The sequence below is a fragment of the Vidua macroura genome, chromosome 37, assembly GCF_024509145.1.
Source record: "Vidua macroura isolate BioBank_ID:100142 chromosome 37, ASM2450914v1, whole genome shotgun sequence".
NCBI classification, from domain to species: domain Eukaryota; kingdom Metazoa; phylum Chordata; class Aves; order Passeriformes; family Viduidae; genus Vidua; species Vidua macroura.
In genome coordinates, this window is record NC_071607.1 from 1,005,208 (window position 1) to 1,028,226 (window position 23,019).

The 23,019-nt window shown below is 51.8% G+C and overlaps 1 protein-coding gene across 1 annotated transcript in view; it reads right to left on the bottom strand.

The window, feature by feature from the left end:
* Window positions 1-23,019, bottom strand: part of LOC128821277 (zinc finger protein 397-like) — a 77,079-nt gene that overhangs the window by 47,605 nt on the left and 6,455 nt on the right. Inside the window, exon 2 of the mRNA XM_054002233.1 lies at window positions 21,468-22,119. Within this exon, the coding sequence (XP_053858208.1) occupies window positions 21,520-22,092 (573 nt within the window). The 5' untranslated portion in view covers window positions 22,093-22,119 and the 3' untranslated portion in view covers window positions 21,468-21,519. The remainder of the gene's footprint in view (window positions 1-21,467; window positions 22,120-23,019) is intronic.

Genomic DNA, 23,019 nt, shown 5'->3' on the forward strand with positions numbered 1-23,019 from the left:
TTGGCTCCGAGCACTTTTGGGTACCGATTTCCGAGGCTCTGCCACACAACAGATGACTCATCAAATCTTCGCGCTCTCATTGGATGCGGCGCGTTTTGGCTGTGTTTTGATTGGCTGAGGGGTTTCTGGGACGCTGCAGCCCCGGGTGGGGCTTTTCCAGGGAGGGGGAGCCTTGGGGCGCTGGGCAGGTGGGAGCTCAGGTGTGCCCAGAAATGTGTGCCCAGGTGCGCGGGGTCTCAGGGGTGCCCGTGGCGAGGGGTGGCGCTGGCCCGATGCCAGGCACCCCCCGGAGCCACTTTGTCCCAGCCCCCCGCAGCCGCACAGGGACAGAAAATGGAACCGAGGGTTCCTGGCTGGGGACAAGGAGCAGGAGAAATCCCTCAGCAAATCCGGCACGGGCACAACAACCCGACCTGGGCACAGGGAGGGAATTTATTGCCAACCAAACCACAGCAGCACAAGGAGAGGGGAAAGAAATCTCTCCAACACCTTCCCCTCACCCAACGGGGATCACCCAGAATGGGGTCACCAGGGCTCTGCCCAACGGGGATCACTGGGGATCCAACGCGGATCCTCCCACGAGGGATGGAGCTGGAGCAGTGCACGGAGCTCTTCCTGCACTCGGGACACTCACAGGGCCTCTCCCTGGTGTGGAAGTGCTGCTGAGTGATGATCTCTGAATTCCACCTGAAGCTCTTCTGACATTCCAAGCACTTGTAGGGCTGTTCCCCTAGGAGTAGGATCTGTTCTGGTTTGAAAGCAAAACCAGTGAGAGACTCCAAGTCAGAAATACAATTTATTGGGAAAAGACAAAAAATACATGCAATGATACAAAAGGAAGACCACTGACAAAGTCAGAATACAACCTGACACCCCTTTGGCCAGCGTGCTGGTAGCAGTCCAAATTGGAGTGGCAGATGTGGTTGCTGTGTCTTCTCGGAAACCTGTGGAAAGGCTGCTTTTCTGTCTAGAAATCCCTGGATTTATCCAGGTGGGAATGCCTAGCTTCTCTCCCTGGGCGGAGCATCTCACAATGGGCTGATGTTATTTTGAGTCACAAGGTGTGTCCTTAATCACCTGTTAAACAGAACTGGCTCCTGGAGAGTGTTATCTCTGAGTCATGTGGCAAGACATTGATGGGCCCATTAACAGGAGATAAGGAAAACTGTCCAGATGCAACTGCTACTGGGATGGTAATAGGAAACATCTTGGTGCTCAGTCTTGGACACACCCCCACAGATTTGCCCGTTTGTTTTAAAAGAGGAAGGAGGAAACCATCCTCTGCTACCATCTGTCACAGTGTGCTGTATTGTGCTGGGCAGCGACAGCAGGGGCGCGACCTTCCCCGGAGAGCTCTGCTCTTCCCAGTTACCACTTTGTCCGGCACAGGAACAGGTAACGACAACACGGGACTTGGGGTAAAACTGGATGGATTTATTAGGTCCACGACCTGGAACCCCAAGACAAAAGTTAGGGGGTCTGCAGAGGTTTCTATAGGGGGAGTGGTATAGTGAAGCAGGGACTTCATATAAACTTGGAAAGCTGGACAGGACCAACACAGATCCAAACCAATGTGGTTAATCATACGTTCTCCCTTTATTGTTTATAACATGGCAGTTTATATACACTTCAATATAGTTTACAATTGTGAGCACACTCTCATTGGCAAGCAAACATTGTTTGTCTTTCTCTTAAGGTGGTTAAAGTTTCACACTGCAGACCTATACTAATTCACACCCAGAAAGGCCATTACACTGTGGTTACACCTTAACATAATTTCTAACTGCGCCACAGGCTAATTCTAACTGCGTCAGAGGCTTCAAGGCCTCACCAAGGCCCGTATCTGAGGCCTAGGCTGGGGTAGCTCAACCTTCACTCTAAATATGAATCGTGTCCTCTCTCTCTCAGAAATTCTGCTACAATTCCCTCTTTTTCTTTTTGAGCTACCCAGATTGCCTTAAAGGCACGGTTAGTCATTTTCTGCATGCACTGTAGTAAACAAGGTATAAAAACTAACATAATTATAATGAGAAGAAAAAGTACAATACTAAAATGAACTAAATCTTTGACCCAACAAACAGAACCTAAAGAGTTGAGGCAGTTAGCAAACGGAGAGTCTACAATGACAAGTTTCTTCATGTTGTTCTTCAGTTGCGTTAACTGTTTGTAAATTGATTGAGAGTGGTCAGATAAATTCATGCAACACATGCCTTCAAATTCTTCACACCCATGCCCTTGTGCTAAAAGAAGGAAGTCAGTGGCGGCTCTGTTTTGCAGAACCACATGACAAATGCTATCTACATCTGTGGCAAGCTCACTTAACATTTTAGATGTAATATTAATTTGCTTTCCTGTCCAGCAGGCCAGGGTTTTCAATTGTGTGAGAGCTTGCGCTGCAGCAACTCCTGGGGAGAAAATTGAGGCTAGTATTACAGATGTGTGCCTCCATAATGATACTTGACCTTTACAATTGGGGTCTAGTTGGAGAGCACTCCGTCTGGCTCGTCGAGGCTTCTGAGGCAATCCTAGAACCTGATGAATGGTGGGAGCAAACAGGGTTAATTTACCAACATAACATGGGCCTCCCATAGCTTTTTGAGGCACTGCAGACCAGGCTCGATCCCCACAAATGAGGAAAATTCCTGGTGGCAGTTTTCTTGCGGCACTTTTTGATGGTATCACGGATTGTGTCCAATTGTTACAATATTCTGAGTAATTCTAATACAATGAAGATCTGGGAGACAACGAAGTGTTGTCATCTGTTGGCTGTCTTTCTTTTTGTGCTGGTTTTGTAGCATGAGGTCCAAATATGAAACAGTAATTTCCTGGGACAGAACCTAAAAGATCGAATTCTTGAGGTTTGACATTAATAACTTTAAGATTTTGCACAACTGCAACAGCTTGCGCTCCCAGACCACTTTTTGGATTTATTTTGGCCTGAGTCCAAGCTTTGAACTCTGCCATGGAACTCAGTGGGACTCTAATTAAACAAGTACGAAAAGGATTGGACGGTGTGGTTAACGACACGCAGAATGAATCTTGCCCAGTTTGTTTGGCCCAAGTCATCCACATGTTTTGTCTCTTGTCAATGTCAAGCGTTCCAAATACTTGAGTTACTAAACACTACTTAATAGAAACACTCTGACCCACCACATATTTCTCACGTTCTTGGTTGCCCTGTTTAACATGAAAGGAACCAACTTAATTCTAAATAGAAACTATAACTTATGATAAACTTAATGTTACGCTTATGATCATTTAACTTATTTTCCTGTACTCTACAAAGTTAATTTTCATCAGAACTAGATTTGTCACAGGATGTTCCAGGTAAATTTTTGTCATCAACGTTGTTATCACTGTTGGCTGGTATCTCTGCCTGTGGGCACGCATATGTAAATCTGTTTGGCACCCAGGCTGGACCAGTACCTATGAAAAACCTAAAGTCCACAATTTTCTGTGGGCAAAACACAAATCTTTGTACAGTCTACATCTGTGCATCTTCTTTTCCGCTTGTGGAGAGGTCAGTTGGTAAAGTTCCACATTCTTCACTGAAATCTACCTAGACTCAGCACCTGTTAAAACACAAACAGAAACCCAACGCCCCCACAGGGACTGGAAGATTCTTTCTCAATTCTGTTCTGTAAAATTGCATAGAGAAATGGAAGATAACAACATAAGTTGTTATTGTTGACATTCTTTGGTTATAAACATGAGAAAACATCAAGAGCAAAACAATGCATGTAGTAAAGAAACTAACAGCAAATAAAAATCAATCAGACAATACACAATCAATATCACACAATTACCAAGCACTACAACAACGACAACTGAACTGAATTGTCGTCCCAGATTCTGCAGCAGCTGATAAACCTTAAAACAACAGAGATTTGGAGAAATCACATCTGCATTCATGAGTGGCAGTGCATTACTTTTCTCGGCCCCGGTCGGCTCCCGAGCACCCGGCTCTTGTCGGGGCCAGGGCTTGCCGCTACGTCCGGGCACTTCTGCTGCACGCCCCCGGGGTGGGCTGGCCACGTGTTGCCGTCGGCGCGAGGGAAGAAACTAAAAGGCAGGGAAAACGTCCAAATCCGTCCGCGCGACGGCTGAATGCTTTATTGGCTGCAAGAACCGCAATGGAGAAGCCGCAGCCCGCTCCCAACCTGGCTTGGACAAATCTGGCGGCGAGGCTGGGGAGCTGCGGAAGGATAGAGGGAGAGGGATAGGGGAGGACGGGAGCCCTCCACCAAATGAACAGAGACACCATGGCTGTGATGTGTGCCACAGCGACCAATGGGAACACGACTGAGGCGGACATGGGGCTTTGGGGCCAGTGGGATCGTGGGAATGGAGTGACAAGCATGGAATTCTCAAGAGTTGGCAGGGAGTGGTTACAAGAGTGACCGGGGGAAACTCCAATGGCAGGCAGCCTGGAGCTAGTTACTGCAGCGGGGCGGAAAACCTGGGGGATGCACAAGGGTACATAGAACTGGCAAACTTAACAAAGATCAGAATCCCTTATCTGAACCCAAACTCAGGATGCAACATCTCCCTGCTTTAAAATATATAAAAAAGACAGTTGCTTTGACTTGGATTCTCGGGTGGTGGCCTCTTCTCCCAGCTTCTTCTGCTGCTGCGACTGCTGGTGACTGCTTTGCAGATGGAGAGAGTCTGGAGATGATGCTGGAGCTGGTTTTTCCCTGGGTGCTTGGGGATAGGGGAACTGGGGCAACAACTTTATTATAAACATGTGGACTCGGGACATAACTGGACTGAGGTAGTTGTATGGAGAATGCCATTTAGGGGGATGTTGAGTCCCTTTCCTCTCTGTGGCGCTTGCGATTGGATGCAACCCCTTGGTTGGTGGGATCACTGGTTGCATCCACTGGCACTGCATCGCTCTGACTCACAGACTGTCCTGGAATGTAAGGTTTGACATCCCTCCTGGGAATCCACCTGAAGGCGTGGATATGCAGGCATATCCCTGTCCCCAGGTCAAAAGTGGGAATGGACCCTGGATTTCTTTAGAGTCCGGATCCCTCACTAACACTGGAGGCCTTTCTTCTGGTTGGAGCTCCTGATGTTGTTTGAAATGTCTCAGGGCTGGCGGATCTGGTCTGTCAAAAGAGCAGTTTAGGAAATTGATGGGAAACAATGCCTTGCAGAGCCTCTTGTGCGGTGACAGCACTCACACATCCCTCCGCTGCTTCCGGAGGACCTGCTTCAGCATCTAGTGTGTTCTTTCTATTATGGCCTGGCCGGTGGGGGAGTGAGGAATCCCGGTCTTATGTTGGACCCCTCCATTCCTGCAGGAAGTTACTGAGCACCCTGGAAGTATAAGCTGTTGTTTACTGACCATTGTCAGTTTTAATTGTGGCTGGGACCCCTAAGGTGGCAAAGGCATGTATGAGGTGTTTTCTCATGTCTGAGGCCCTTTCCCCTATGTGGGCTGAGGCAAAAGCTGCCCCCGAGAAGGTGTCCACAGTTACATGGACATTCCTGAGTTTCCCAAATTTGGGGACTTTTGTGACATCCATCTGCCATACCTCGCAACTGTGGAGACCTCTGGGATTCACACCTGCTCCCAGCATTGGTAAAGCTGCCTCCTGACAGTTGGGGCACGAGGCCACAATTTCCCTGGCTTGGTCACGCCACAGATTAAACTGGCGTACCAACCCCGGATGGAACTGCTGGTGGAACTGCTGATGGCTCAGCCTGGCCTGCTCGACTATACTTGGCTGGCCTCCGAGCTGTACTGGGGCTGCCAGGGCGTCTGCTCTGTGGTTCCCCTCAGCAATAAAGCCTGGGAGATCCATGCGTGATCTCACATGCACCACATAAAAGGGATGCTCACAGCTAGAAACCAGGTGTACCAATTTTGTGAGCAACCTGAAGATGACCTGATTCGGGACCTCTTTGATGACTCCATGTTCTGCTCTAGACACTGCTCCTGCTACATACACAGAATCTGTTACCAGATTGAAAGGTTGATCGGATTTCTCAAAAGCCCTCAGGACAGCATCCAACTCAGCTGCTTGTGGGGAACCTTCCACTACTTTAACATCAGATTCCCACAGCTGAGTCTCTGGGTCTTTCCAAGTCACCACTGACTTGTGGGACTTCCCTGACCCATCAGTGAACATTGTCAGTGCTCTAAGTGGCTTTTTACTTTGTAATTCTTCTGGTAACAATTTGAACTCTGTATTGAACAGATGATGGCCAGGATGTCCAATTTGAATTTGGCCTGAGAAGCTGTCTAGAGCAAACTGCAAATTCTCATTTTGCCTTAAAAGATGTTCGAAGGTCTCCTTGGTCATTTTCCCCGTGGATGTTTTGATGGGGAGGTGGATACATGTGAAGTCACAGCCAGCTAGTACTTGCAGATGAGCCCTGGCCCGTATTATCAGCTGCGCCATCAGCTCTTGTGGCCTGGTGATACTTTTGGACTGTCTGTGGCCAAGGAACACCCACTCTATTATCAAGAGGGGGTCCCGTTGGCCCTTGTCCCACTGGAATATCATACCATATAAATGGGGTAACTCACCCAGGATGATGAAGCAGAAAGGCAGCCCTGGTTGACAACGATCGGCTTGCCTGCTCGCTATGGCGGTCTGGACATTGTCAATGCGGCTCTGGCCTCCCGGGTCAGGACTCTCGGGGAACTTAAATCCTCATCCCCCTCCCTTTCTGCTAATAAGTCAAAAAGAGGGGATAGTTCCCTCGTGGTGAGTCCCAGCCATGGCCTGATCCAATTTAATGATCTGCACAAGCGCTGGATGTCATTCAGCATCTTGGGGTTGTTGCTTATCTGAATTTGTTGAGGCCTGATTGTTCGATTATTAATTTCCAGGCCCAGGTACTTCCAGGGTGGCAGCAACTGTACCTTCACTTTTTGCAACTCAAATCCAGCCGCCGACAAGGCCCTAACAGTGTCCTCCAGTGCTGCTTGCAGGACCTCGCTGTCAGGGGCACAAATCAGCACGTCATCCATGTAGTGATAGAAAATACAGGATGTCCACTTGGCACGCATGGGGGACAGAACCCTGGCGACATACCACTAGCATATAGTGGGGGAACATTTAAGACCCTGAGGTAGTACAGTCCAGTGGACGCGCTTCATGGGGGTTTCTCTGTTGATGGAGGGTACAGAGAAAGCAAAACGGGGAGCATCATCTGGATGGAGTGGGATTTGAAAGAAGCAATCCTAAATATCAATCACAGCCAAATTATAACTTTGGGGTAGCATCGATGAAGATGGCATACCTGGTTGGAGAGAGCCCATATCATCTACTGCTTCATTAATTTTTCTTAAATCGTGGAGGAGTCGCCACCTGTCCTTCCCCAGTTTTTTAATTACAAACACCGGCGAGTTCCAGGGGCTGTTTGTTTCTACTATGTGACCCTTTGCCAATTCTTCCGCCACCTCTCCTTCCCCAGTTTTTTAATTACAAACACCAGAGAGTTCCACGGGCTGTTTGTCTCTTCTATGTGACCTTTTGCCAATTCTTCCTCCACTAATTTTGTGAGCACCTGTAGTTTCTGTTTACTCAGCAGCCACTGCTCCACCCAGACGGGCTTATCTGTGAGCCATGTTAATTTCTGAGTGGGGCGCTCCTCAGTGGCCACACCTAAAAATGCTGGGGGGCTGGAAATTCCAATTTGGTCCCCCACTGAACCATGGTGTCTCTTCCCCATAATGTGAATTTGCAATCGACCACGAACGGATGTATTGAGGCCAGCAGCCTGTTTTTGGACAATATTTTTGGATTGCCTCGCAGGCTGTGGCCTGCCTAGTCCTAAGACTGGAGGGCCATGCTCTGCAGCTCCCAGTGTGATGGTCACTTGTGTGGTGGGATGACCGTCTGTCGCCTTCTGATGAGAAGGCGAGCGACCTGGTTTCAAGATACAGCACGGCGACCTGGCCTCCCCCGGGTCACTCGGTCCACTGACATGCACAGACACCAATGTGGTGGATGGTCAAATGGCGTTTATTATCTCATCTCGTGGGGTTAAATAGTCAAGGGGGCTTTACTACGTCAAAAGGGGACGGTGGGTCTGGCTAGGGTTAGTAAGGAGTGGAAAACTACTGGAGTTAGGAGGGGTTGCATGCTTTAGGGGTGATTGATTACCTATAGCAGGAAGAGGGGGGAAGGGTCTTGCTTTCCATCACATCCCGAGATTTTCCGTTCGCCTGTCCCTATCTACCACATCTCCCCCCCCCTTTTTTACTAATGAATGAGGTAGTTATAAACATCGGCACTAAGGTGAGGTACAAAGTTATAATATGATAAGGGAAAAGGGGTTTTGGTAAACCTGAGTAATCTTCGCAAGGGAAGTTTAGAGAACCTTTGCGACTGGCAGTGTCCTCGGTTTTTGGTTCACAGCATTTGTTGCCGGCCTATAAACAGGATGTTGACCCGTTCTAGGCGAGCTTGAACAAATGAGACCAGCTTGTTTAGCAGGCATGGTCCGAATGTGAAGGTTAAAAGCAGTATCGCTAGCGGACCTATTAGGGTGGAAATTAGAGTGGTGAGCCATGGCGATTGATTGAACCAGGACTCGAACCAGCTCTGTTGGGTTTCCCTGTCTTTCTTTCTTTGAGCCAGTCTATCTCGGAGTTCTGCCATGGAGTCTTTAACGACTCCTGTGTGGTCCGCGTAGAAGCAGCATTCCTCCTTCAAGGCGGCACACAGTCCTCCTTGTTGCATGAACAAGAGGTCCAGTCCTCGCCTGTTCTGTAAGACCACTTCCGAAAGCGAGGAAACTGATTTCTCTAGAAAGGAGATGGATTTCTCGATCCTCTGCAGGTCCTCATCGATGGTCATTTGCAGCTGAGCAAGCCCTTGGTGTCGGGTCGCGAGGGCCGAGACACCTGTGGCTGTGCCAGCTGCTCCCAGGCCGAGCAGCATTGCGATAGTCACTCCCGTTATTATTTCTCTTTTGTGGAGTCGGCCGGGCTCCTCAAAGATGTGGTATACCTCCTCGAGTGGTACAGGACCCTAGGAAAAATCAGAACTTGGACACAGAAGTCAATAGCGTCATTGAATTTGGCAAGGAACACACAAGGACTCACCCCAGATTTCTGACAAACCCACATCCCAGATGCGGATGGGACTGCCCACTTGTTGATCTTTCTGTTGGGCTTGATGACTTCGGTGCAGAAGTTGCCTTTCTGCTTTGCCAAGGCTGCATTGCCAAAGCATTTGCCCTGGCCTGTGACTTGACTCAGGGTGATTCCCCTACGGGGAGTGTCCCATCTGCACTGGTGAGGGGCTTCGGCTGTGGAGTAACTGAAGGGGGTGTTTAGAGCAACTCCTTTGTAGAAAGGAGGTTTAACATTGTAACAAAGCCAGCAGGAATTGGTTAGATTTGGGTTGGATTCGTTCAAGGATAGAAAGGTAGCCTCCAGCATGCGGAAGATTGGGTCTGAGTCCGACTCGGCTAAGCGGCCTACTTGGAAGGCATCTGCATGGCCGGTCGGGATATCAGTGGCCTTTGTGGGTAGTGGTTTGGGATGGGTTATGTTTCCCCCTTTCAGCACGTCCTTAATAACCTTATTGGGTCCTACTGGTCATCGTGCCGGTGGTTGGAGCCTGATAATTCGCACATTCACCCACTCTTTTGGCCCCTTGAGGACTACAGTCCACGTTCTGCCTGTGGCCCAACTAGGGTGTTCTGGCTGCAGAACCGTCATGTTATAGTCTGTGCACTTCCGATATTTGGGTTGTGCATAATGGTTGCTATAGACCCCTTCCATGATGGCGGGCTTTTTACAGCCGGTAGGTGCCCAGGTGAACTGTAAAAATCTATCGGGCTCCTGCAGTTCCCACCCTTCTCCCGACAGTCTGGCATCTGTGACAATGGTTTCACAGCCCCAGTGTCCACAATATCCCCACCCCAGGTAGTTACAGTACTTCTTCCCAGGGTTGGAGGCTGGACACCAGTAGGACAGGTACATGTACATGATGTGTGGGTGCTGGGGTCGTATTTTTGGTCGTCCTGGAAACAGGTCGGCGATATGGAACACGAAGGATGGGGTGCTCGCTGTGGTGATTTCTTTGAACACCTTGTCACTTGAAAGATGTTGCATGACCCACCTGAACTGCTGATGGGGGTAATAGTCTGGGTTGGCTCGCCCCCCGGCGATGAGCCCTAATAGCAAGATCACACAAAGCCACTGTTGCTGTCTGGGTCTCACCGGTGTAGGACTCTTGGGTGCTGTCCGGCGTTTTGGTGGTTCGTCGTTTTCCTCTGGAACCGGGATGTACGCGTTTTGGGAACGACCAACAAGCATGTCCTGTAAACAGAAACTCGCAATTCTCGTTAGTCCACTGGGTTGTGGCTGTACTGAAAAGAAGCAGTCCTCGATGTCCAGCACTGCGCATGGCTGCCCTTTGGGGTTTACCGGATTATATATCCTTTGCTGATTCCCCTCTGGCCCGGTGATCCTAACCAGGAAAACTTGGACTGCTGCTGAAGGAGTCCACTCTGCACAGGCTATCTTTATCCTTCCCCAGTCGGTAAACTGGGCTGGTTCGCATTGTGATTGCCTTTTGATGTGGCTTAAGGCTTCATTCGTTTTTGTTTTAAACTGTGTTAGCTCCGCTTTTTCAGTTTCTGAGTCCCCGTCGGCTTCCGTCAGCTCTCCCGAGCTGGCGGAGCTGGTGGAGCTGGACTCAGAGCCGGAAGTCGAATGCCAGCGGATTTCCGGGCCCCGGTGCCTTTTCGTGCAGCTCCGGCCCCGCCCTCGCCCCTCCCTTCGGGGGTGGTGCTGCTCCTGCCCCCTGGGCTTGCCCTGTCGCCCGCGGGGGGAGGTCTCTCCCTTAAATGGTGGCAGCGCTGAGCGCGGCTCCTGATTGGGCATGCGCTCTCCGCCGCCCCCCTCCTCCTCTTTTACTCGCGAATGCGCACTAGCAAGAATCCGGGACTCTGGGCTCTTCCCGCCGGGAGCTTCCGCGCCCCGCCCATCCCCTTGGTCGCCGGCGCCATGTTCGGCTGGGTAGGGCGGTGGCGCCGCCCGCGCCTCCGCGTCTCTGGCTTCCCTCGCCAGTTCCTCCCAAAAGGACTGCGCGCGCTGCCGCGCCCCCGGCGCCAAATCGCTGATCCGCGGTGAAGGGATGGATGGGGGGTCCGTGAGTTTTTCGGGAGGTCCTGTGGGTTTTTCGGGAGGTCCCGCGGGGGGATTTGGGCTCGGGCTCAGGGAGGGGGGGGAACGCGCTCGGTCCCCCCGGGTCCCCGCTCCCGGGTAGATCGCTTTCGGGGGCGGTTTGCGTTGCCGCTCCTACCCCCAGCTTGGGTGTTGCTAATAAACATGCGCTTGCGGTGCTCCATGTTTCTTGCTCCTCTAGCGCCTTGCGCAGGGCTTGTTCGACCTTTCCCCACGCCTTAAGACTTTTGCCGCTGCCTGAGGTCTTTGTATCCTCGGCTAGCGCGGCCGTGCATCTCCCCCACACCTCCGGGTGTAATATTTCCACGGGACGTTCAATCTCCCCAAGCTCTATGAGTTTCGCAATAGCGAGGTAAAAATCCTTGAGCTTGCATTTAATTCCCCACTGCTTATAAACTGAACTCACGACCTTCGCGATGGCTTCCATATCCGTCGCTGGTCCGGGGACGTCTCCCCCGCCAAGAATCGGGCCCGCCGTTCTGGCCGCTGTTTCTCGTCCAGGAGATACCCGCTACCCGAGGGTTTCTTCTTTTCCCTTTCCAATCCCTTTTCAACTCCTGGGTTTCGGCACCATATGTCGCCTTCTGATGAGAAGGCGGGCGACCTGGTTTCAAGATACAGCATGGTGACCTGGCCTCCCCCGGGTCACTCAGTCCACTGACATGCACAGACACCAATGTGGTGGATGGTCAAATGGCGTTTATTATCTCATCTCGTGGGGTTAAATAGTCAAGGGGGCTTAACTACGTCAAAAGGGGACGGTGGGTCTGGCTAGGGTTAGTAAGGAGTGGAAAACTACTGGGGTTAGGAGGGGTTGCATGCTTCAGGGGTGATTGATCACTTATAGCAGGAAGAGGGGGGAAGGGTCTTGCTTTCCGTCACATCCCGAGATTTTCCGTTCGCCTGTCCCTATCTACCACAACCGTCACGTCTGCCCCGTGTCCAACATCCCCTGAAGATATGCATAACGCCCCTCGCACTTGAGTTTACACCCCACGAGGGGTTTTTCCTCTCCCAACTTCCCAGTGTAAAAGACTGAGAGTTCCAAGTCATTGCACAGAGCACGAGGAATAGGAATTGCCTGTGCAATAACTTGGCCCTTTGGTAGGAAGAGGGGGGGTTGGACACAGTGTGCTGCGAGATAGAAGAGCCTCGGATTAAGGGTGGAAATCACCGGAGGAACCTCTATCTCTAGTGGGGTGCTTTTTGTGTCTCCAACTATGAGGTATCTGCAGTTCAGAAGGTCTTCTTTCCTCCTGGTTTCACAGTGGCAGATGCGCAATAGAAGCTCTGCCTCCGCTATGAAGAATTGCCAGCCTCGGAATAGAAGTGGACAGAATTGGTGAGTCGGAGCCGATAAGGCTCCCTGATGTCAGTGGTTGAGAGGCAGCCGCTTGCAGATGGAACTAGATGGTGAATCACGGCTCCTCACGCGGCACCACGACTTGCCTCATTTTTATCAACACGCGAGGCAAGTGCGCATTCATTCCCTAGTTAGTTTTTTGAAATGGTGGGGTTTCCGTCCCCGCTCCCTCCTCTCGCAGCCCCGGGCGGTGCAGTCTTTAGAAGTGGGCAGCGATCCTGAAAGTGTCCTTCCTGATGGCAGTGGAAGCACCGGCGTGTGGATGGAAATCACCTTGGCACTGAGTTCCTTGGAGGAGCAGCAGCTGATGCGACCAGCTTATCTCTTGGTCTCTTTGGGGCTTCCTCCTCCGTCAGGTGTGCTTTCAGGGTGCACTCCTCAATGATCTGGTCGAGGGTCGGCGGTGGTGAGGCTGGCAGTGACAGGATGATTCTTTTGCACATTGCATTAGCGTTCATGTGCACCACTTCTAGGACCAGTCTGTCTCGGTGCTCAGGTCTCTCCACCCGTCTTTTGACTGCTGCCCGGACTCTGTCTACGAAATCTACAAAAGGCTCTGCAACACCTTGTTTAATTGCAGTATAGGGCACCACCGGATCCTTGGTGGGCATGCCCAGGAATGCACGCTCTGCTGCACCCCTGGTCATGTCCAGCATGGCCGTTGGAATTCCCTGAGCCTGTAGTTGCCCCTCACTCCATTCTCCCTCACCCACGAGATGGTCTGAAGTGATTGGTTCTTCTGCGAAATCCAGGCTGTAAGGCCCCTCTCGGATTGCCCTGCCAAATTTGCGCAATGTTTTGCAGACTTCTTTCACTGATTCATAGGGAAGGGGTGCCCATGTAGGGTTCTCCCCTCCCCTGGTGTAGGAGACTCCCCTCCTCTGGGTATCCGAGGAGCAGGAGGACGTGGGGGCAGGATATGAGGGACAGGGCAGGGAGAATCTTCTCCCTGGGACAGTGGGGCAGAGGTGAGAGAACCCTCCCTGTCGGGGAAGGGTGGGGCTGATGTTGCAGCAGGCAGGGCATGGAAGGAGGGAACACCCACCCGAGGGGGAACAGGGGGTGGGGTTGCAACCCGATGCCTTGAGTGGGCGGTGCCCACGCCCACAGGGAAGCAGGAGGGGGTGGGGTCAAAGGCGGGGACAAAGGGGACAAAGGGAACAAAGAAGAGGAAGGGACTGTGGGAAGGAGGTGCTCCTCCACGTGGCTGTCCTCCATCTTGGGAAGATGAAGACCCCGACCATATGGCCGCAGCCTCCTCAGGGGAACAAAGAAAGGGGTTCAAGGAAACTGAACGGCGCAGGGTAGCGCCAGAACTGGGATTCTTAGCTGGGAAAAAGGGATTGGGAAAGGGGTTTGGGGTTTGGTTCCTCAGCGAAGTGGCTAGTTTCGCTAAGGCCGGGATGCCGGGGGGGCTTGGGGGAGCCTGGAGTACAGTCCATGTTTGTGAGGCTGCCCTGTGTAATAAAAAGGTCTTTGTTCATCAAAACGAACATTGAAAGAAGATAAGAATTTAAACTGAATAGAGAATTTCAGACTGTGAGAAGAGAAAGAGGAGAAAAAAGGGGGGGGCTTGATAAACAACAAGTATTCTGCTTAAGAATTGTGCAAATGCAGCTAGCACAGAAGACTGTGTAACTAACTATATACAAGCTAACTTTTAGGCCAAGGACAACCGGCAAAGAAGATAAGGAGCCTTCATCCCTATGACCACCAAGGGCAGAGAGAAAAAGGACCCCCTAGCAACCAATTGCACCGGCGCAGAGTACATCGAGAGAAAATACGTCAACTGAAAAAAAAGGGGGACTATAAAAACAAAAAGGTCAAAGGGGGAAGGTGCGCCGTGACAGAGTAGAGACTCCCCGGCCGCCCAGCGCTGTTTTTTTGCTTAATACCACTTGCTTAATAAATTCTTGTTAATTGATTTATCTATAATTAGCCTCCCCAATTGAATTTGTCCATAACACCCTGCGTCTCAGATTGACGGGGTACCCACCCCCCCGCCCACCCGGGTTAGGGGAAGAAGGGGTAGGAGAGGAAGGTGGGGAAGCGGGTTTAGGGGAAGCAACAGTTCTTCTCGATGGCTTTTTTCCTTCCCGGCTCGCATTCTGCGCAGACTCTGTTTTTACAACCTCCGATATTAACAAATGGAGCTTGGGGAAGCAGTCTTTTACGGTGGGATCTCTGTCAATTCCCTCCGCTAGCCTGGCTCCTACACGCTCCCAGAACTCTGCCTTGTGGGCATCTTCCGCGGTTAAACTTGGGAAAGAGAAACACAGCCATCGCACAAACTGGTTGACCGAACTTTTGGGGAAGGGGCCCTTTATTGGTAAAATCCCCTTAATTTGGGTATAGAATTCCCTTTGTTGGGTAGATAGCATGGTCCCCATGCTATTTCCACCCACAACCTCACCTGGTGCAGAAAAAGTGGAAAAAAACCCAAAAACCGTGAAATACCCTGGCGGCCACCGCTTCACGCTGTGCGCTGCGTGTCCGTACACTCGGAAGTGTGGCAAAGCCCACCCAAGTGAAGGAGAGTATAGCCTGGGTACCGTCCCACCGCTAAGTATTCACCAAAACGAAATCTTTGCAAATAAAAGCTGCTACCAGGGTTTTCTTTTCCCGGGAAGCATCCGTTCTTTGGCTTTCCGTGGCCGCGAATGGTTATGCTTCCAGTCCCACGCAGAAAACATGGCATGTTTCCATGTGGGTGGCAGAGACGTCACTGACTTACTTCGGGGGGCTCTTTTCCCGTTTTCAGTCCAGCACGGAGCACTTTTTCCGCGGACCGCGACTCTGCAGCGGTGGCAGGTTTCTGCGCAGACCGCACTCGCTCATCTCAGCGATGCTCGCTGGTCGGTGGCGCGGCTTCACGGCTGCAGCGCTTTCTCCACGTGGCTCCCAGGTGCTCTGTGGTGAGTCTTTGCCTGCTCTGCAACTCTGCGCTGGCCGTGGCCCCGACATTGGTCGCCACTAGTGGCTGCGCGTTACTTTTCCCAGCCCCGATTGGCTCTCGAGTGCCCGGCTTGGCACCTCGGCTTCTCGTCAGGGTTGGTGTTGCCGCTACTTCCGGAACTGCCCTCCAGTATGAATTCAAGTTCTGACCCACATGGGAGAATAGAAAGAATCTGGAAGTCCTAAAGCTGGAGCTGACATGAGGACACTCTTTAGCTGGTGAAAGGCCCGTGTGGCTTCCTTTGTCCACTGGAGATCTCTATCTGACAAACAGTCTGTAATTATAAACCCACAGCTGGCACCACCCTGCCATGCCCATGCCTTTTTCTTTAATACCCTGTATCCTTGGAGTTCTAGGAAGTTTGAAAGGCTTCTTCCTTCTTCCTGTGGAGTGTTGCATCCTGGAGTTTGGGTTTAGATTAGGGTTTTTAATTTATGTTAAAATAAGTCAAGTTCTGTAATCCCGCGTTTCCCCCGTGTTGTCCCCCCCCGCGGTTTCTGGCCCCATGCTGTCCGCTGCCGGATCTTACCCCTGTGCCGCTCCTGTAACCACCCTGCCGTCCGGCCCCGGGAAACCCCGTGCTGGCCACCCCAAGCCACACGATCCTGCTCAGCCCGCGGCTCGGTGCCCACCCCTACGGGGTTCTCTGGTTGGTCGCGGTTGCTGGCGTCACCGCCACGGCAGCCGCCCCTATTGGCCGTCAGGCTGTGGATCCTCTCGCCCTGCCCCTCCATAAAGCCCTATCCCGCCGGCACCCAGGTGCCATTTTCTCCCATGCGAGTGCCGGGAGCAGTCGCGTCTTTCCATCGAACCGCGCCATGTGTGACCAATAAACCGTTCCTGCCAAGCACGGAGTAAATGGACAAATTCCTTTCCTCCTTGCCGGATCCCTAGCGCACGGTAACAGAGGCTGGCCAGCCCACGTGCCCGAGACACGGAGCCGTGTCCGGGAACCCACGGCAGCAAACCCCGGCAGCACGTGGAAGCTACGCCACAGCCGGGCTCCCGAGAGCTGCGTGCAGCCGGGGAGAGGGAAAACCCACGCCGCAGTGGAGGTTCCCAAGATTCTGGATCTTCGCAAGTTGTTCTCCAAATAGAGTGGGGGATTTTGAAGCCCTGAGGCACATGGACCATGTGAGCTAGGTTTTGTGCCCACTTTTAGGGTTTTTGTATTCAAATGCAAAATTTTTCTGGCTGGCTTTGTGGATAGGGAGGCAAAAGAAAGCATCTTTCAGATCTAAAACAGTAAACCAAGTCAGTTCAGGTGTTAAAGGAGTCAGTAAAGTATATGGATTTGCTGCCACAGGATATAAATCCTTTGTTATCTTATTGACAGCCCTCAGTCCTGTACTATCAGTGATTGGGCTGGTTTCTTCCCTATCTTCTTTTTCAGGGGTGCTGCTTAATTCTCAATGGTTGTGTCCCTTCAAGCTTAAGCTTGATTACTGTGGGGGGCGTTCTTCACCCTCCCTGGTACATCAGAGGCCCATAGCCCTGAAAATACTTGTCCTAATATCTCTTCACTAATTTCCTCCTTATTTTCAATGGCTGTTAATGTTAAACTTAACACCTCTATGTACCTTTGATCATTTACCTCCAGAGTAACCTCCTCATTCTAGAATGTTTGGCAAGTTGGGTATCTACAAAAACTTGTAAATACCCCATTGTTACATTAAAGGTTTGCAAAAGTATGCCTTCTCAGACTGGCCAGTTGTTCCCCACACTACAACATAATCATTCTCCACAGGTACTAAAGCTTTATTTAAAACTGAATATATGGCCCCTGTATCAACCAAAATTCCACCCTTTTCCTTTTTTCTGGTCCCACTGCCTCTCACAGAGGGGTCTGTTACCTCCTAGTTCTGGATGAGATTGGACTGCCAGGAGAGGGATGGGTTTGAGTGGGTATACCTTCGGAGCCTGAGTCCTCTTCCCTTTTGGGGAGGTCCTGGTCCTCCTCCATTACCTTAGGAGGAGCCTTTAACAAATCATGTATTTCGTTTTTGTGTTTCAGGATGATAAGCTTTGTCTGATTTCATACATCGCTGCCTTATACGGCACGCTGAACAGCAACGCCTGATTTGCCTTCTCTTTGCTCTGTTTTCTTTTTCAAGAGCTAACCCCAGTGGGAACTCTGACCCACAGTTACTCTGCCATTCTGGGTGATTCTTTAAAGTGAAAAACGTATCAGCATACAAAACCTCACCTTATTTGCTTTCCCGTCCTAAAACAGCATTAATTGCAATATAAATATTTTTATTTTCCAAGCTGCCCCTACTGGTGGCTCTCTCCCAGTGAGCCCCCCATCAAAGGGGCTAGTTCAGGAACCTCTTTGCTCTGGTTAGTTCTCATTCCTTATACTATTTTGTTTCCAGCCAAGCCTCACAGTCTTTTCTCAGTTTTTCTCACACACACACCTCCAGGTGGCAGGTATCAGATGTGATCCTCCACACATAAGCTTTAAGATCTTAGGTTCTGAATCGGCTTCATCAGGAACCTTCAATTTACACTTGGGGCATAGAACAGCAGTACTAGCCCCTTGTTGCAAACAAAATCCTAAAATCTCCAGAAACACAACTCTACAATCCCAAGAATCAAACTACCACAATGTGGGGGAAGAACCACACCAACTCATTGGGAAAGGTGGTATCTCTTAAAGTGCCCACTTTTCTCAACACAACACAGTATACAACACTTTAGCACCTCTCCACATCAGCTTCCTCTGATGGTCCCCACACACTCTGGGCACAATCAGAATAACAGCACACAGTAAAATTCCAGGAATCAAGTCCGAACCCCTGGGGCAGAGGAACCCCCCAGGTTCGTCTAGCCATGGTTAAAATGTGCACAGTCTACACAAATCACCACCTTTAAACACAGTAAACGTCCTCACCCACGTTTCCCCACTTGTTCCACTTCTCCGCGGGGCGCTCCCTGCCCCCACAGCTTATCCCAGCCGGCGCCTCGGGCCTCACTCGGCCGCTTCAGACATGGGTAGAACTTCCCCCCGTACCGCGGGTACACTCACTGGCTCGCTCGTTCACTCTCTTTATACACCAGGCACTCACACGATTAAGAGCACATTAACCACACAATGTCCAGGCACAAGCACACAAACTTCGGGTCCATTCGACTCACCCCCAGAGTCGCTAGCGGTTACTCTATCGAACAATGAACCCGTCTCCAGCCCAGCCACTCTATCAGCAAATGAACCCATTTCCAGCTGCTCTATCAGCTGGGCTGCCTGCAGGCACAGGAACGAGGCTGGGCACTCAGACATCTCTTGAGTGACTGATCAGCAGTCCTGTCTCTCTCCCCCGGGGCCCTTTCGATACATACCGTTTATCCGCACACCAGCAGGTTGTTGTCTGTCCCCGCAGGTAGCAAGCCGAGGCAGAGCAGAGCTCCCTCCAGGGAAATTCCCCGGGGCATGCCAAGGAGGTCCGTTCTCCCCTCTCCTCTGTGAGAACAGAAACCCTCCTGCCTGGCTCGCCAAATGAATTCCGGTGAAAAAATCAATGCTCCACAATTCCAATAAAGATTTGTAGGGATGGTATGTTTATTCAGCGCTGGACGCATGTAAGGGATTTTCTTTCCCTTTCAAAGGACATAAGTGTCCCTGAAAATTCCCGATCCTTTTTTATTACTCTAGCTAATTTATATATTCATATAATTTCACAATAGGTTCATGCATATTCATTCTGCCGATTTCACGTTACACTTACAGCTACCTAGACTTGTACTCAGTTTTTGTCAGAAAGTACAGAAAGAACTCCTGGGTCACTCTGCACTGTCTATTTCATGCTTCGAGGAGTCTTTCTTATCTCTTATCTCTTTAGCTTGGAAATTTGCATTCTTTCTCCTTAGCTGGAGGAGTTCTGCTAGTGCTGCAGTTACCAGACTAAACAGCATATTTTACTTATCTTAGCAAGCTTAAAGTGGCAGATTTCATCTAAATCCAAATTGATTTCTACCCTGTTAAATTTTCACTCTGTCTCACGGCCGCCTCTCAGCCAATCAGAGCGCGTGTCTCTGATGACTCATCAGTTGCCAGGCAGACCCGCGGCGCCGAGTGCCCCGCTCTGGACTCGGCCTCCCAGTGCCGCGCACTTCATTCCCAGTTCCTCCCAGTGCCGCCCCAGTCCCTCCCACTCCTTCCCAGTTCATTCCCAGTTCACTCCTAGACCTCCACCCTCTCTCCCAGTGCCCCCCCCATCCCCTCCCATCTCTCTGAGTGCCACCCCACTCCCTCCCAGTCCATTCCCAGTCCCTCCCAAGGCCACACCACCCCTCCCCTCTCTCTCCCAGTTCCCCCCAGCTGATCCCAGTCTGTCCCCGCTCTCTCTCTCCCAGTGTCTCCCCTCGTATCCATCTTGCTGCTCGATCTCCCAGCCAGGGCTGCTCCGTGATGGATTTCTACCCTGCCCACACCCAGCTGAGGTGGCTCCAGGGCCAGCAGGAGCTCTCTGTGGTGGCCACCGACATGGTCCCAACAAGGACTGGACCTACCAGCTCCTGGTGCTGCTGGAAACCCCTCCTCGTGCGGGCTCACCTGCAGCTGCCAGGTGGAGCACGTCAGCCTGGAGCACCCCCTGAGCCAGCACTGGGGTATGGGGGAGGAATTGGGGGCGCTGCCAGAGCCACTGGGATATGCTGGGAGCTACTGGGAGGGAGTTGGAGAGAGCCTGGTTTCAACTGGGAGAGGGGATCGGGGTTTGGAAAGGCTAAGAAGGGGTTTGGAGGATACTGAGGAGGGTGGGATGGGGTTCTGGGGGGGTCCTGGTGGGCACTAGGAGGGAGTTTGGGGGTGCTGGGCATAATTGGAAGTGATTTGAGTGAGCCTGGAGGAGCTGGAAGGAGATTGGGGATGGCTAAGCGAGGCTTGGGATGAAGTTGGTTGTACTGGGAAGAGACTGGGAGGGGTCTGGGTGCGTCCTGGTGGGGCTGGGAAGGGATTGGGGGAAGAGAGGCCCGGGACTGGAGACAAGCAACGGGAGAGATCCCGCCCCGAGCACCGGCACGGGGACAACAGACCCAGCCCGGGCACACGGAGGGGATTTATCACCAACCAAACCACAGCAGCACAAGGAGAAGGGAAAGAACGCCCTGCAACACCTTCCCCCCACCCAACGGGGATCACCCACAACAGGAGTTATCCACGATGGAGAGATGGGGACAGCCGAGTTTAGATCAGAAGCCAATTTTATTAAGGGTACCAGTTGTTTATACAGGGTTTTACTTGTGTGGTGCTTATATAGGGCTCGATGTTTGGTCCAGCCCGGATCTTCCCATGGGGGTTTCTTTTAGTTTGAAAAGACAGGAGTCTGTGTAGAAGGCAAGGGCTTCCCGTGAAATGGAAAAGGTAAACCCCCTCCCTCTGAATTGCCAAAATTTCAAAATAAAAAGGGTCTCAGTAAAAGATATGGGAATGGGAATAACAGTTCTTTACTAGGAAAAAACTAAATTAAAATAGAAAATGTAATTAGTACAAACAAAACTACTGATAGAGTCAGAAACCTGACACCCTGAGGAGTCAGGGTGTTAGTGATAGTCCAGTTAAATGGTGGCTGCTCCTCCTGCTCCTGGAGTGGCAGATGAAATGCTGCTGAAGCGATGATCCCGTAGAAGGGTGTAGTTTTCTCTGAAGGTCTGGTGATAAAGTAGATGGGCCTGGTCTTCCTCTGGGAATCCAGTGAAGAGGCTGTGCTGATGTCCCAAAAAATGCTGATTTTATGCAGGTAGGGATGCTTGGCTCCTCCCTCTGGGAGGAGCCTCTCACAATGGGATGATGTAACTTTATCAGTCATGCAGTGAGTCATTCAATGTCCCATTAACAGAAGATATCTCTCCTGAGCGAGACATTGTTCTTGGAAGAGATAAGAAAACTGCCAAACAGAAGATACCTGCCCCACCTCCAACAGATGGCAAATAGAATATATGCTTATCTTACAAGCCAGGACAGGGATGGAGCTGGAGCAGCACACAAAGCTCTTCCCTCACTCTCTTCCCTCACTCAAGGCACTCACAGGGCTTCCCTTAGTGGTGCCTCCGTTGGTGTCTGGTCAAGTTTGAGCTCTGTGAGAAGCTCTTCCCACACTCCCCACACTCGTAGGGCCTCTCCCAGTTGTGGATGCGCCGGTGCTTGGTGAGGTTGGAGTTGCGGTTGAAGCCCTTCCTGCAGTTGGGGCAGCGGAAGGGCCTCTCCTCTGTGTGATTCTGTTGATGTACGAGGAGAGTGGAGCTGGTGTGAAACCTCTTCCCACACTGGGGACACTCGTAGGGCCTCTCCCCAGTGTGGATGTGCTGGTGTTTTCTCAGGTCTGAGCTCCGCCCAAAGCTCTTCTCACATTCCAAGCAGGTATAGGGCCGTTCCCCGGTGTGGATCACCTGGTGCCAGATCAGCTTGGAGCTCTGGCTGAAGCCTTGCCCACATTCCAAGCACTTGTGCAGCTTCTCCCTGCCATGAGCCTTCTCCACCAGCTCCGAGCTCTGGCTGGATCTCCGGCCGCCTTCCTGGCTCAGGGGGGCTCTTTCCTCCCCGCAGCTCCATGGGCTGGGTTTGCAGCCCCTCCTCCTGCAGGACCTCATGGGCTTTTCCTCCTCCTCCATCCAGCCATGCCCTGGAAATGAAAAATCCTGGTTTGGGGAAAAAAACAAGAGGAGAGCACCTTGGACTGGAGCTTCCTCCTTGCCAAGGTTCATCTCAGGGAGTCATTGGGAATCCTGTGTCTGTAAGAACCTCCAAAACACCAAGATTCAGCCCACAAATCCTGCAAACTTCAAGGCACAGATCAAAAACTCCCCAAACATCACAACTCAGCAAAAACCTCCTCCAAAAGATAAAGATTCAGCTGCCACATAAAACCAAACACCAACATTTAGCCCAAGCAAGCTCAGAAACACCAAGATTCACCCCGTGAAAATCGTGGATCCCCCTCCAGTCACCTGCTGCACGTGGGGGGAGCAGCGCTCCTGGGGCTGGGGGGAGGCTGCAGATATAGGGAGGGGTGGAACCTTGTGCTGCTTCCTGTTCCTGCTCCTCCTCCTGCTCCTCCTCCTCCTCCTCCTCCTCCTCCTCCTCCTCCTCCTCCTCCTCCTCCTCCTGTGTCTCTACTCTTCCTCACACTCCTCTTCCTCCTGCTATTCCTCCTTCTCCTGCACAATCCCACCTTCTCCTGCCATGTGCATCCTCTTGACCATTTTGTTCCTCAACCCTGCTTCTCCTTCCCTTCTCCTCCTGCCCCCAGGCCCAGCACCCACTGCCGGCTCCCCCTTCCCCCCAAACCCACAGCATCCCAGCGCAGGGGCAGGGATGGAGCTGGGGCAGGTCGGGCTGGGGCAGCGCTGGGCTCTCGGCCGCCTCCGCCCGCACTCGGTCCCCACTGCAGCCGCTCCCGCCAGGACAGCGCGGGGGGGCCCGGCCTTGGCGCTGCCCCACTCCCACCTCCCCAAATTCCCCTCGCGGGGGGCGCTGGGGCCGAGGGGGGGCGGCAGGTGGGGTCCAGGTGGGGAAGGCTGGGAGCTGCGAGTCTGCCT